Here is a 15,289-nt window from a genome sequence, read left to right as displayed (position 1 = left end):
TCTGTCTAATTTTAGGTACAATAAATGCAAGCAGAGTGAATGCCCAAAAATTTCCGATATCTTTACTATTCAGCAGATGGGAGTGAATGCAGAACAGCCCAACCACAACTGATGATTCCACATTGCCCTTAAAATCGTAGATGTAATTTCGGAAGCATTGCTGTGACTGCTATGTAGACTCTGGCTGCATTAAAATGCCAGACTGTACACATTAATAAGGATGAATAATGGCCTTTCACTAGACACATCTTACCCACCACATACTGTAGAAACATCCCATATCTGATCCTTCTGGTATAAACAGAAAAATAACCTCTGATCCTTATAAACCAAGATGGTGCCCTCTGTATGTGTGTGGTGGTCTTGCTTGCAGTGAGAATTCCTGGATAATCTTCAAGGTACTTTTTAAAGCACAGAAGCTGAACAGTAAAACACTGAGATGATTTCATTTTACAGGTCTCTGATTCTGGCCCTGAAAACCTCCCACCTGTGGACCCTGCAGATGTCAGTCAGATCTACCCAGTCCCGGCCAACATCAGACCTGTTCTAAGTAAATACAGAGTAGAGGTGAGTTAATGAAGAATGATGTTCCTGCATCATTCACTGACGATTCTCTGACCACCCATAAGCTATGTACAAGCATATCTTCAATCAGGACCAAGAGCAAGTTTTCTGCTGTGCAGCGAGTTCTGCTTACCCTGCCTTGGCACCTTATGTAATCAGGGAAATTAACTGGTTACGTGCGTAACTCCTTGAACCATTAATAATGGCTGGGACATTCAAAAGATATAATGGAAAAAGACACTAGGGATTTGATAACCCTATAGTCCTGTGGCTGTAGCAGAACTAGAGATGTAACATTTCTGGAAATTTTGAGGCCACAGAAACCACCCCCCGATTGTTTTCCTGGTTTTTTCCCCCCCAGAAAAATCGGAAATTTTGAAAAAATTGAAAAATAAGCAATATTATTTTTTTTAGCACTTTTTGCAGTTCAAAAGTCACTTTGTTGTTTTAAGACAGCCTTCCCCAACCTGGTGCCCTCCAGATATTTTGGACTTCAAGTCCCATCAACCTCAGGCAGCACGGTCAATGGTCAGGAAAGCTGGGCACTGTAGTCCAAAACATCCGGAGGGCACCAGGTTGGGGAGGGCTGCTTTAGGGACGTAAAGCAGCCTTTCTGTTCCTCAAGTTGTTTTATGCATGACTTAGTTTGCTCATAAAATTATCATATTTTAAAACGTTTAAAAGTAATCTCAGTTAGTAAATTTGTGATTATAGTCTGAATAGATTAGAAGTACATTAAATAACTGCTACAGCATCAGAAACACAGGACTCTATAGAAAAAAAACAACAACACCAAGCTGTCAAGAATGCACATTTACTGTCAAGAATGCACAGTGGTGACTCTACTATATTATTACTATTCCTGTTGCAGGTTCTGTTCTGGGGCCTTCGTGAATTGAAGAAGGTGCAACTCCTTTCTGTGGATCGGCCACAAGTTCTCATTGAATGCGCCAGCAAAGGCGTGAAATCGTGCGTTATCCAGAGCTACAAAAACAATCCAAATTTTAATGTCCTGGCAGACTGGTTTGAAGTGGTACATATTTATTTATTTATTATTACATTTTTATGCTGCCCAATAGCAGACGCTTTCTGGGTGGTTCACAACAATTAAAACCATAAAATACAAGACAATAAAATACAGATGATAGAATACCATACAAAAGTTTAAAACTACAGTATAAAAATAAAAAAACAAATAAACAGAAGCTAGGAGCAGTGCAAAAATTTAAAATATGAGACCAGATATAAAACAAATTGAAAACTAAAATGCCTGGGAGAATAAGAAGGTCTTCACCTGGTGCCAAAACGAGCACAATGTATGTGCCAGGCAAACCTCTCTGGGAAGCTCATTCCACAACTCGGTTGCCACAGCAGAAAAGGCCCTCTTCCTAGTAGCCACCCACCGCCCTTCCTTTAGCAGGGGCTCCTGGAAAAGGACCACTGAAGCTGACCTTAGGGTTTGGGCACGTGTATATGGGAGGAGATGATCCTTCAGGTAGCCTGGCCCCAAGCCGTTTAGGGCTCTGAATGTTAGTACCAGCACTTTGAACTGGGCCCGGGCATGTACTGGCAGCCAGTACAGATGGAAAAGTACTGGCATAATAAGATCACATTGGCCAGACCCTGTAAACAGTTTCACCGCCCTATTTTGGACCAGCTGAGGTTTCTGGACCATTTTCAAAGGTAGCCCCACATATACAGATTGCAATAATCCAAACAAGAGGTTATCAGAGCATGGATAACTGTAGCTAGGCTATGCAACTCTCCTCTAATTAGACTTTTATTCCTTTTTTAAACTGGAAAACATGTAGTGGAGTTGGTTTTCATAGAGAATAACCTAGGAGGTAGTTAAGATCCAGCATCATGCATTAAATGAAAGTGTTGTACCGGAACTGGGGAGACTTTGGATCTCTTGGCTCAGATCTGAACTTCAGTGGCTGACTTTGGGTCAGTCACTCTTTCTTTACTTAAAGTTACCTTCACGGGGTTGTTGAGATAATAAAATAGGGGGGAACTCATTTATGTCACCCTGAGTGCCTCACTACACACAACATTAATGACTTGATTACCAATCATGTTGTAAGTATTTAAAAAATTAAGTACCGGAGGCAGGGGTGGAGATGGTTACCCGAACTGCGGTATGAGAGAAAGGGAGGTTTCCCTTCCCAGCAGGAAAAAAAACCTCCCCATTGGCAGCAATGGGAACTTTTACCCTAATGATAATTGTATTAGGGGTGGGGGAGTTTCACCGACATCATGGCTGGTGAGGGAAGGCTTAACCCTCCCCTCTTTGTGCACTGTGGTTCTGCTAACAATCACTCCCACCGCCCACCTGGCATTTAATATTTTTTTTAAAACCCATGACTAGGAATATGTGAACACACCCCAGCTCGGGTTCTCCGGGGACCTGCTGAAGCACCCCCCCTGGTCGCCCCCCCGGACCCGCACTCAAGCCCCCACAAGCTCGGTGAGTCACCCACACTCACTGAGACCCTGACCGGCGGTGACGGTCCACCATTTTGCTCTCTTTGTTTTCTGCATCAAAAAGGGAGTTTAAAAATGTGCATATTTAAATGATGCCTCAAATATTGCACATATTAAGCTTTCCTGGCCCCCAAACTGTGCATATTTAAATATGCACTTTTTAAACCCCCCTTTTTAGGCAGAAAACAAAGGCAGCAAAATGGTGGGCGCTCGCCGGTCGGGGTCGCACTGAGTCTGGGAGGGCGTGAGCAGGTGCGAGCTAGGGCAGGGGCTTGGTGGGTGTGGTCCAGGGGTTTCAGGTGTGTGTGTGGGGGCCCAACAGACTCCCAGACCCGGTCGGGTGCCCGTGACATCCCTACCCATGACATGATTGCTGATCATGTCATTAACATAAGATGTAGTTAGGCCTTGAGATACTTGGAGGAAGAGGAGGAGAGAAATGTAAATAAGGGGATATTTTTAATAAATTCTCCTGTTGTGTGTGTGGCTGGGAGAGGCATCACTAGGGTGGTCATTCATGAATTGCCAAAAAAGAGGACAAAAGAGGACAGTGGTGTGCTATAAAATGTGCGTGTGCTAACTTAAATATTTAGATGCAAATTTGGGAATAATTATTTTAAGTGTAACAGAAATACAGTACACTTCAGCATAGTGCCAAAGACTGTGACCTGTGTTCCTGCCCTCTCAGTTTGCTGCCCAGGTGCTAGCTGTTGATGGGCAACAGTTCTTATGGGGGGAGTTTATCTTTAAATTGGAACTGAACAGCACCATTTTTCAAACAGAGAACACCTTCTGATAGAGGACAGGGCTCTGGCAGCCCTTCAGTTAGTGGATTGTCATGTGTGAAAAAGGACATCTGGCCACCCGAGATCACTGTTTCCTGAGAATCCCATAGCTAGACCTGCCACTGCCAGATACCAAAAAATAATTGTCCAATATGGCTGGATTTGTCTCACTTTTCACCCACTATAAAACTCTATAAAAGTTCAGGGTTATCAAGATTGGGTTAGCAAGTCTTTTGTCCCATAGAATTTGTGAATCAATAGATGGGTTAGAGTTGCAACCAGATTTTGCTTAAGTGAAATTTGAGGTGAATTTTAAGGGTCCTGCTGAAGTGTAACAGGTGTAAGAATCTGGGCTGAGTTAATTGTCTAGGAACATCTAAGCCTGCAGCATTGCTAAAACCAAACAAGGTGTGGATGGGAATTTACTGGGAACTCCATGTATAATAATGAAGTATAAGTATAATGAATTTTAAAAAGAAAACGAAAAAAGAGACACCTGCAGGTATGTTGAGGGCAGTTCAATAGGATTAGTGAAATTTCTCAAAGGAAGGGGTTTGCATATTTCTGCCACTGAATTTTGCATGAAGTGAAATACATGAATTTAGAGGTTCTTAATGAGTTTAATCATCCCTAAAATATTAGGAGAAACCAGGGAAAAATAACCTCAATTAGTGAAACTAAATTTCCCCTAGATTTTCTTCTACATCTCTAGATTAGATAGAAAATACACCTCAAGTAAAAACATTCACAGTGAGCCCTTGAGTGAATGCTGACAGATATCACACAAGAAGACAAACGACGGATGATTGTTGAGACTCGTGCTTTCTCCTCTGCTAGGAACTTCCTGAAAACGAACTACTGCACCCTCCACTCAGCATCTGTGTTGTCGACTGGAGAGCCTTTGGCCGTAGCACTCTGGTTGGGACACACACCATCAATTGTCTTAAGCAGTTTCTGTATAAGCCTAAGGAACTGCTTGCTTCATCAGCAAAAGTGGCTGACATCATGGAACCAGACAAAGGTAAGATGTGCCAAGCAACTGCACCCAGGAGCCTCATATTTCTCTATTATTACATGAGTAAGCTCACACAGGAAATACCTGGATTATTTTTATGGTCTGCTTTAATGCAGGGGGCTGCATTAGACCAAACACAGTCAATATACAGCATGGCAATAATAGGCCCTTTTGTGTGACCTGACCTGCCACAAAAGGATTCCCTCAATATCTCTGTGTATGATGTAAGAGGTTCCTTGTGTAGATATCTATTGTAATTCCCCACCAGACATCTCCAATCCTTTTCTTTGAAGACATTATCAAATAAATGAACACTGGCTTTGCATGAACACTCAGGTCCCAGGTTCAGTCCTTGGGGTCTCCACTTAAGGGATGTCAGGGAGGGATGAAAGTTTTCTGTCTGGGATCCTGGTGGTCTAGTTCTAACAGATGTGCTGGTGGCTGACTCTCGATCAGTGGTGTAGTGATCAATTTAGAAGTGCAAGCCCTCATCATGACAGTCCCCATAGCCACGCCTCCAAGAACAGCCCAAAGATTCAGGCAGCTGTGTTGATCCATATCAACCAAACAGTTCCAGCAGTTTTCATTTCCACCAGGAGCAGGTCTTTTGTAAAGCAAATGGGTAGGGATATCTGTCACTGGGAAATTCAACGCTTTTGGGGCTCACCAAATTTCCACAGCACTCCTGAATTGGATTGCATTTGCAAGCTGAGCCATGGGTTTCTTCCCAAAATCCAGGAATTTTTCAGGATTTTTAAAAAATTGTGTAAATAGCAATTTGTGCAAATTTCAGTTGCAAATTGCAGGTGCAATTTTCCCAGCTTCTGCAATTTGTGTAAATTATGCGAATTTCAGATTACATAAATTGTCGTTACTATTTGTGCAAATTACTATTTATGGAAATAAACCCCCGAAAATCCATGAACTGGCCCAACATGATGCAGATCGAATCTGGCCTACTCACAAGAAAGCAAGCTGAAGTCTGGAGGACTAAGCTGATAAAAGCTCGGTGAACTCCACCCCCACCCCCAGACAGATTCTTCTTACATTCAAGACCAAGCCACCCCAAAATACTTTGCGCTAGAACAGGGAACAATATAATGTTGTTGGGGAAATTCATTTCTGCCCAGCTACTCTGAGAACTGGGAATGATATTAAAGGCAAAACTGAAGTACTTTGGCCACATAATGAGAAGACAGGATACCCTGGAGAAGATGCTGATGCTAGGGAAAGAGGAAGGGAAAAGGAAGGGGGGCTGATCAAGGGCAAGATGGATGGATGATATTCTGGAGGTGACGGACTCAACCTTGGGGGAGCTGGGGGTGGTGACAGCCGACAGGAAGCTCTGGTGTGGGCTGGTCCATGGAGTCACGAAGAGTCGGAAGCGACTGAACGAATAAACAACAAAACTGTGAGAACTGCAGCTAAGCCTAGAGGGAACAAGGAATTCTGAGGGGGCTGGCAGATGACATCAGCATCCCTGCTAATCAAAAAGGCCAGCACTGCACACCTGTAAGCCCTGGCTCCACGACATCACTGCCCTCAATATAATGCAGCCACTTTTATAGGAAGGGCCACAATGTAGTCACAGAGCACATGACTGGCATCCTGTATAAGGCTTCCAATTCTTAACTGGACTACTAGTTAGGAAGATTCTCTGTTTCCTGAGAATCTTCCTAACTAGTAGTCCAGTTAAGAATTGGAAGAAGAAGAAGAGTTGGGCAAGACTTCTGCCTAAGATGTTGGAGAGCAGCTGCTGGTCAGTACAGAAAGTGTTGAGTTAGGGGTCCAGTGTCACTCAGGACCCCTTTGGCTCCCGCAGAGGCAGCTTGCACATCTCCTTACTGGGGTGATTCAGTTCAGATGAGGAAACACAGGGAACAGGATGCACATATCTGTTACACCTCCTTCCTCACTCTGCTTTTTTGTCACATCCAAAATGGCTCTCAGTGAAAGGCAACTAATTACAGGCGGATCTATACAATAAGCGTATACTGTTTTGGACCGCATTAACTATCATGGATTATGGGAATGGTAGTTTGGTGAGGGTGTTTTGAGAATTATTGGTAAGGCTCTTAAACACCTCTCACCAAAGTACAATTCCCAGAGTTCCATGGGAAGATGGAATGACTATTATTAAGCCAGTTCAAGCCTGTGCTGTTGATATGCCCTAAATCCAGGGTCAGCAGATTTCAGGCTTGCAGGATTTAATTTGCTTTTTACTAGAATCATGAGGTCCATGAATCGGAGCCAGGTAGAAAATCATGGCTCAGGCAGGCATACATTGATTGATTGATTGATTTCTATACCACCCAGTAGCCAAAGCTCTATGGGCGGTTCACACAATGGTAAGAAATAAGGAACAGGGTGCCTCTGAGCATATGTTCAGCCCAAGAATTTGTGACTAGCACCAGAGCCAAGCTCACGACTCCTTTCACACAAAGCTGGTTTCCCCCAGCTGTGTTTTTTCAGCAACATAACTTAGGAGAAAAAAATGCTTTTTAGCTGTTGCTATTGCTATATAATTGGGGATCAGAAACCCTGACTGACCTACTGCAAATCACCCAGAGATCTACCAACTGATCTATCTTCTGCCCACCCTGCCTTAAGTCTCTCAATATTTAGTATATTGACTGCATTTTCTTACCGTCTCATCTAATTCTATATGTGTTTTGGTTTCCAGCTTCACCCGCTCCAGCACAATTTCAGCCCCCACAGCCTCAACAGCCTCCAACAGATCATATCTACATTGATGTGGAACATGGTGCACCTGTCCTAGCTGTCCCTGAGCAAGCAACACCACCTGTGCCATCCTCACCGCCTCTACTGACACCAGACCCTCCACTGAAACCTACATCAACTTCTACCTCTGAACCTGCAAAAGATGGGAAAGAAAAAGTATGTAGCATTACAATTGCTGGCTTCCTCATCTTGGAGCTCTTTGCACTGTCTACTAGAGAATGCATTTGCTTCCATGTTATATGTCACAACCCTTCTTCTGACTGCAGGTCTCCTTGCTTTATGACTTGTTTTGGAGATAAAGAGGTGTTTTATGTAAGCACTGATGCATGTCAGCTTGAGCGTTAATCAGACTGTGTAATACAGAACAGGAATCCAGTTTTCAAAAAGGAAACGATGCAACTCAATTTTGTTCAACAATACAACATAAGAAGAGCCCTGCTGAGCCAGACCAGGGGTCCATCTAGTCCAGCACTCTGTTCACACAGTGGCCAACCAGCTGTCAACAGGAAACCCACAAACAGGACATGAGCGCAACAGCACCCTCCCACCCATATTCCCCAGCAACTGGTGTACATAGGCTCACTGCCTCCAGTATCAGAGGTAGCACACAGCCATCACGACTAGTAGCCATTGATAGCCTTATCCTCCATGAATTTATCCAATCCCCTTTTAAAGTAATCTAAATTGGTGGCCATCACTACATCTTGTGGTAGTGAATTCCGTAGTTTAAGTATGTGCTGTGTGAAGAAGAATTTCCTTTTATCTGTCCTGAATCTTCCACCAATCATCTTCATGGGATGACCCTGGGCGAGTTCTAGTTATATATATATATATGTATATGTATATGTGTGTGTGTGTGTGTGTATATATACACACATACACACATACATTTGTTGTTGTTCAGTCGTTCAGTCGTGTCCGACTCTTCGTGACCCCATGGACCATAGCACACCAGGCCTTCCTGTCCTGCGCTCTCTCCTGGAGCTTGCTCAAGTCCATATTCATTACATCAGTGATGCTATCTAGCCATCTCATCCTCTGCCATCCCCTTCTCCTTTTGCCTTCAGTCTTTCCCAGCATCAGGGTCTTTTACAGAGAGTTTTCTCTTCGCATTAGCTGGCCAAAATATTTGAGCTTCAGCATCTGTCCTTCCAATGAGCAGTCAGGGTTGATTTCCTTTAGGATAGACTGATTTGACCTCCTTGCAGTCCAGCGGACTCGTAAGAGTCTTCTCCAGCACCACAGTTCGAAAGCATCAGTTCTTCGCCACTCAGCCTTCCTTATAGTCCAGCTCTCACAGCCATACATTGCTACTGGGAAAACCATAGCTTTGATTAGACGGACCTTTGTCGGCAAGGTGATGTCTCTGCTTGTATATATACTACAAGCACATCACCCTTGAGATACCAATACAATAAATCTGCCTGCAAGGCTCTAGCCACAACTAGGGATAATTGCAAGACAATGACTTGCTGCACATGCTTGACACCTCCAGTAAAGGCAGGCACAATTCAAGATGCTGGTTTTGACCTACAAAGCCCTAAGTGGATTGGGTCCAGGATATCTGAAGGGCCACCTCCTCCCATACAGGGTCTTTTGGAGAGCAACATCCTGAGATTGGGAGGTGAGATTGGCTCCTTCCTTGCTTCTGTTGGGCAGGAAAGACTGTGCTGTTCCACCAGGCTTTTAATTCTGTATAATGTTTTGTCATTCTTCAGTTTTAATGCCATGCTGAAATGTTATTTTGCTCTTTGTGTTTTGTTTTATTCTGCATGGCCCTGGGCACCTGGTATGTAGAGAATTCAATGTATACATTATTATAAGCAAACAAAAAAATGGGATGGTGCACCCCCTCCAGTTGTCAATTGGAAGTGAGACCTAGGTCTTTTCTGGATGTGCCAGAACAATGCTGAAAACTGGGTGCCTCCACAATGAAGTTTTCATCATTGAAGGGTTTTGTTCATGTGAACAGAAGCCTTGTGCACAGCTACTCCCACACATGGCATGTTCATGTTAAGATGCAGGTAGTTGTTCCTGCCACGTCGGCATCTTTCTGCTTGCAAAAACAGAACTGCAGATCCACTCTCCCCTTCGGGATGGGATGCCTTTGTTACATCTGGATCCTATAAGATTTTCCATGTGAGGAGGACAGAGCAGTCACTTTGCTCTTCCACAGACACAGCAGGTTCCAGAAAGTGTGTGTGCACACAGAAGAGGATCTCTGGATCAGAAAGCACAGAAGTATAGCCATTTTCTTCATCCCAGGGTTTTTCCTTTCTAGGGCTTGAGAAAATCAATTCGGCGCTCTACCAAGAGAAAAAAGAGAACAATAGCTGATGAATCTGCTGAAAATGTTATTGATTGGTGGTCAAAGTATTATGCTTCTGTACAAAAAGTCCAAAAGGTAAGGACCCTGAAACTTTATCACGTATAAGTAGCTGTTTCTTTATGTATGATGATATATGGTTACAAGTGGGAACGGCAACAAAATATTGCAGTGTGGAGTGCTCTTGTTCAGGATTACAGCCACTCCATTCCATTCCCACCTCAGTTTTCCATTCCTCCCCCTTTCCCCAACAGTCACTATTCAATGACCCTTGAAAACACTCAGTCCTCATTGGGCAGTTTGGGGTCTCTGTCCCTCTTAGATTTTTGTTCCCCTAAATTTGTTTTGTACTTTTTCAAAACTTGAAGTTCCATCAAGCCTGTTGATTCCTCCATTTTGTACATAGATGGTGACATTTTGGGTACGTAAGCAATGACACTCACAGCCTGAACATCATGAACAGAAGGAATTATATACCTAAATTTCCCCGTTTCCTCAAGCAAGCTAGGAAAACAAGCTTTTGCACAGTTACTGTATCTATACAGTAGCAGGGGAAAATGTGAAACTGCAGAATCAGAAAGTTTAGAAAAGATTTTTATTTAATGGATTTTCACTGAAATTCACAGCAAGCAGGTGTGTGTGTGGGTGTGCGGGTGCTGTTCAGTGAGTATGCCTTGCGTGTCATGATGCTTTGGCCCATGTGTGTGCATATGTGTGCATTCACATGTATCTCCAACTGAGGATAACACTTTGTGCGACTGATGAAATGGGCTTTACTCCATGAACACTTATGCTACAGTAAATCTGTTAGTAACCATAACATTCTGCAGGATTCTTTTTGTTTGTTTGTATTTGCATTGAGGGTGTTTCGTAAAGGGGTGGGCGAACAGGCAATGTTTGAGCTTGCTGGGGTTCTCTGCATTCTTCTGCGAAGCTTGTTTCACCTAGTTTGTGTTTCCATAGCCTAAAGCGTGAAAATGCAGATTTGGGAGGGAAATTTTTGGAAATGTGCATTTGTGCATGTGCACACCTTTGAATTCGAACACAAGTTCATGACATTGTGAGAATTTCCTGAGAAATGTATTCCTGCTCACATTTGGGATTGCGAATGGGACATGTTCAGATGATTTGCTAACAGGAATGAAATTCTCATACATTCCTGTTTCAATACCACTAATTATTGATCTCCAAGGGGTGAAGGGGAATGGTTTCCCATAAATTGGGAATAGCTCCCTTTCAGAGATCTCAAACATTTGGAAAAATAACTCTCTCCAAAGGAGTGAAGCAAACTTACTCCTTCTTTAGTAAACAAATACAGATGTATTAAAGCTGGGTTGTCACTAAAGTGGTTTTAGTGGAACGTTCCATTGATGTTTTAAGTGTCTACCTGTTCTTTTTATTTCATTTTGAAAGGCAAAAGTGTTTGATTTCAGTGATGGAAAGCCAGGAAATAGTGAGTAAATATTTGCATTTTTATTAACATTGTTTTTCATGGTTAATGATGAAAGCCTGTTAACTGAAGGAACTGTTCAGGCAAAGATTGCTTTTATCCTACTTTATTGTGGATAGCCTGCATCCTAAGTGTTCTTTCTGTAAACAGAAGGGCTCCTTCTGTTTGTCAAAGGATTTTTGATCCACTGGAGGCTCCCATGGGCGGAATGGGGGAACCCAATTTTAGCAGATTCTCCCCTTGGAGCCCTCTATGCCACCATCACCCCCCCACACACACACACACACACACACTGTTTTGGAGGGTCCACCAATCTTCCAGAGCAGATGTTCAGTGGGTACAAGGGAAGAAGGACAATAGAAGAAAATTTCCTAACCCACCTTCCGCCAGCAGGAGCATCCATGAGCAGAGTTCTGCTCACCACTACTCAGGATCCGTTATGTGTACTTTACAAATAGGATCTGTCTCGGGGGTGGGGGGGGGGAGATTCAAAATGCAGTCCAGGCAAACATCTCAAGTGTCATATTTACATGGGCACAGTGGTATAACTACCACCTCGCCCACTGTAGAAATGTCACATTCATGGGACATGTCCTTCATTCCATTGGCACAAGCTCTTCCTTGTTTGTCCCTGGCCCTGCCCCTGCCTCTGATGTTATCAGCCAAGCTCTTTGCAATTATCCAACGAGCCATTTGTCTGCAGAAGGCACCATTAAGGGGAAGAATTGGCAGCGAGTGCCACTGCCACAGAAGCACTTGGTCTGGAGAGTAGGACTTACACTTACCACGTTGGGCTCCCCATCTCTAGGATAAGTCCCGCATATTAAGATGTGCATTGGAGTGGAGGAGCACCTGGTAACCATGCTCCCTCCCCCTTGCTGCCAATGCCTTCTTTGGCCATCCCAACATACATGCATGGACCTCCTCCACATAGGGGTGGGATCCTGGGACAGTCATAATCCCCTCTTGCATGGAGGAGTTCCATGCTCTTGTAGGACCCTTTCTTACATGCACCAATCATGCAGACGGTGCTGGGGGCGGGGCATGGCCATCAGGCACAATGACAAGGCACTAGGCCTTGCAGCCCCTCGCACATTCTTTGGACAGCTGAATCCCCCTCATGTTTTCACCCTTCTGATGAAAATTGAACCCATCCTTTCCGCTGCAAATCCCTCCTAAGCTCCCTCCTGATGCAAATGGTAGCTGAGGAGTGTTTTTATCAGGACCACAGTGTGTGCGTGTGTGTGTGTGTGTGTTTAGGTTTAAATTCTTCCTCCCACCTCCTGTGGTTCTGAAATTGCTCAGGCTCCCCCCCTGTGGCTGCTATTCACATAACAAAAGCAGGCTTGTTAATTCCCTTCAGGCAATTGATGTCACGTCTACTTTGGCACTACGCTTGTGTGTCTGGTATTATAAGGTTGTAGAGTACATATACTGAGACAGCTGGATGACTGGGGAAGAGCAGGTTAATTCATATATATGATCTAATTTACTGTCCTCCTTGAAAGCTGTAGGTGAATTGAATTTTAATCATTAAATCACTGGTATAGCTGAGAGCTTGCCAAAATCTAATTATGTGGGCAATTTGCATCTTCACCTGAGTGAAATGGCTTTATGGGCCAGCCAAGCTGCATAAAGCCACTTTTCTGTTCCTTCTGTAACTTTGCTTTTTGCCATCCATCAGTCAAACGATGCACCTGCAACTTTGGATAACACTTGATCTAAACTGGACTTTTGTTCACAAACACTTATGCCATAATAAATGTGTTAGTTTTTAAGGTTCTGCAAGGCCCTTTATTGCTTTTGCTGCAACAGACCAACACTTCTACCTCTCTGTAACCTGATTATTATGGTGGGTTGTCTAGCTGTCCCTTCCTTAGGCCTATTCACAAGGAACTCTGGGGCTGGTGGTTTCTGAGAGAGCACATCACATAGGGAAGCACAACTCTCTCTGCCTTTCGAACTACAACTGCACACACACACACTCTCTGTTCTAGAGAAGGTCCTGGGCCAGGAACTCCCTGTTCAGAATGTTACTTGTCCTGCTCTAACACTGCTTCTGATTTGGCTCCAGCAAACTTCACAATAGCTGGACAATGCATACATGCTCACACACACACACCCCGTTCATCAGTGCAGGTTAGCTGTGGGGACATTTTCTTTACCCAATGCTGAGAGGGGCTCCCTTTCTCAGCACTGAACAGGAGAAAGGGCTTATCTCCCATCTGCAGCAGATGGGACATGCACCCTTTTCCCAGACCCAGCACTGAGAGAGAGAAAGGGGCTCATTGATCTGACACAGGACGGGAATGAGACATCGATCTCATGCTGCAAATCAGAGATAGGCCCTTTCCTCTTTCTCAGTATTGGGGCAGGGGAAAGGTGTGAGGCAGGGGAGGGGGTGCATGGGGAAGAAGCTTGGCAGGCTAGATGGAGAACTTGCACAGCCACATTCTGCCCATGGGCTTGAAGGCCCCATGCTGGATCTGCATGATGCCGTGACCATCCCACTGCCTTATTTTTGCTCAGGAGAGCCTACCATCATAATATTGCTGCTATTACATTTCCAACTATGTAAGCGTCTGGGCAGCAATCTTTAGATCCGCTTTAAATTCCAGAGTGATGTCAGCCTTGAGATTCATCCTTTGATGCAGCCATTGTATGCAAAACTGTCCATTCCTCTTTATAGCAAAGGAGATGACTGGCCACGTAACATTCAACATTGAGGATGAACCAGACAGAAAGAAGAAAGATAAACTGCTTAAGAAGAAAGTGACAGAGGCACCTCCAAATCTAGCAACCATGGAGGTAGAGTTTATTATGAACCTTTCAGATTTTGTAATTCAGATTGTACTGCTAATTTGGAAATTTGACTTGGAGAATCAGCAGAGCCGATACAGCTGGTGTGTATAGCAGCCACCATGGGAATAGCCGTGCAAGCAGATTCCACTTGGCAGCTGTTTTGTGTATTACAGGGTTTTCAATACACGACCGATGGACACAAATGTTAGTGGAGTTCGGACAAAATTCTTTCTTAGTTGCCTGCTCCCAATTATTTTACTTAATGAACTGAAGCACTGTTCTGCCAGTGTTTCCACTGGAGCAAACTAGGCCTTTTCTTACTGTGAAATGCTGAACGTTGTTCAATCTTTTCCAAAGATTTATGACGGAGACCTGGAGAGTGAATTTAACAACTTTGAAGACTGGGTGAAAACATTTGAACTCTTCCGAGGAAAATCGACTGATGAAGATCACAGCGACCATGAGGAGAGGATAGTAGGAAAATTTAAGGTATCATTAAGAGTGAATTAACTACTGTATGATATATAGATATCTGTGTTTTACAGAAATTCATGTTAGTAATCTTCTAAAGTTTGCATGCATGCGTGGGAGGGCGCACAGATGTGCCTTGCTCACCACCTACATGGTATTCTTTTTGATGCCAGGTGAGGACCTTTACATTTTCCCAGGCCTTTTAATGTTCAGTTTTGTTTTTAAATGTGTTTTGTTGTGTTTTTAGGTCTTTTCCTGGTTTAATTCTTTTTAAATTATATTATATTTTATCAAGTTGTATTTTAGGGTTTTATTTTTTGTGAACCACCCAGAGAGCTTTGGCTATTGGGCAGTATAGAAATGTAATAAATAAGTAAGTAAAATAATAAATATGTATATGTGGTAGGTCAGCCTTCCCCAACCGGGTGTCCTCAAGATATGTTGGACTACAACACCCATCATTCCCAGCCAACATGTCTAATAGCCAGGGATCCTGGGAGTCGCAGTCCAAAACATCTGGAGGGCACCAGGTTGCAGAAGGTTGTGGTAAATTAAGAAATCTGCTCACAAGTTTTGCAGGGAACTGTGATCGGGACTGCAGGCATTCAGCTCCTAAGCACAAAGAGAAAACAAGCCTTTATACCTCTATC

General features: G+C 43.7%; 1 protein-coding gene across 1 annotated transcript in view; it reads left to right on the top strand.

Annotated features, from left to right (window-relative positions):
* The window catches only part of FER1L6 (fer-1 like family member 6), a 137,413-nt gene that overhangs the window by 88,512 nt on the left and 33,612 nt on the right, over positions 1-15,289 (top strand). Inside the window, exons 23-30 of the mRNA XM_084848826.1 lie at positions 457-567; positions 1,436-1,597; positions 4,671-4,854; positions 7,532-7,746; positions 9,872-9,994; positions 11,330-11,369; positions 14,056-14,174; positions 14,526-14,657. Coding sequence (XP_084704952.1) covers positions 457-567; positions 1,436-1,597; positions 4,671-4,854; positions 7,532-7,746; positions 9,872-9,994; positions 11,330-11,369; positions 14,056-14,174; positions 14,526-14,657 — 1,086 coding nt within the window. The remainder of the gene's footprint in view (positions 1-456; positions 568-1,435; positions 1,598-4,670; positions 4,855-7,531; positions 7,747-9,871; positions 9,995-11,329; positions 11,370-14,055; positions 14,175-14,525; positions 14,658-15,289) is intronic.

This window comes from Heloderma suspectum, chromosome 4, assembly GCF_057233095.1.
Source record: "Heloderma suspectum isolate Gila_16-S chromosome 4, 16-S_ref, whole genome shotgun sequence".
In the NCBI taxonomy this organism is placed as follows: domain Eukaryota; kingdom Metazoa; phylum Chordata; class Lepidosauria; order Squamata; family Helodermatidae; genus Heloderma; species Heloderma suspectum.
Note: the sequence above shows the minus strand (reverse complement) of the source record. Positions and strands in the feature narration are given on the sequence as shown.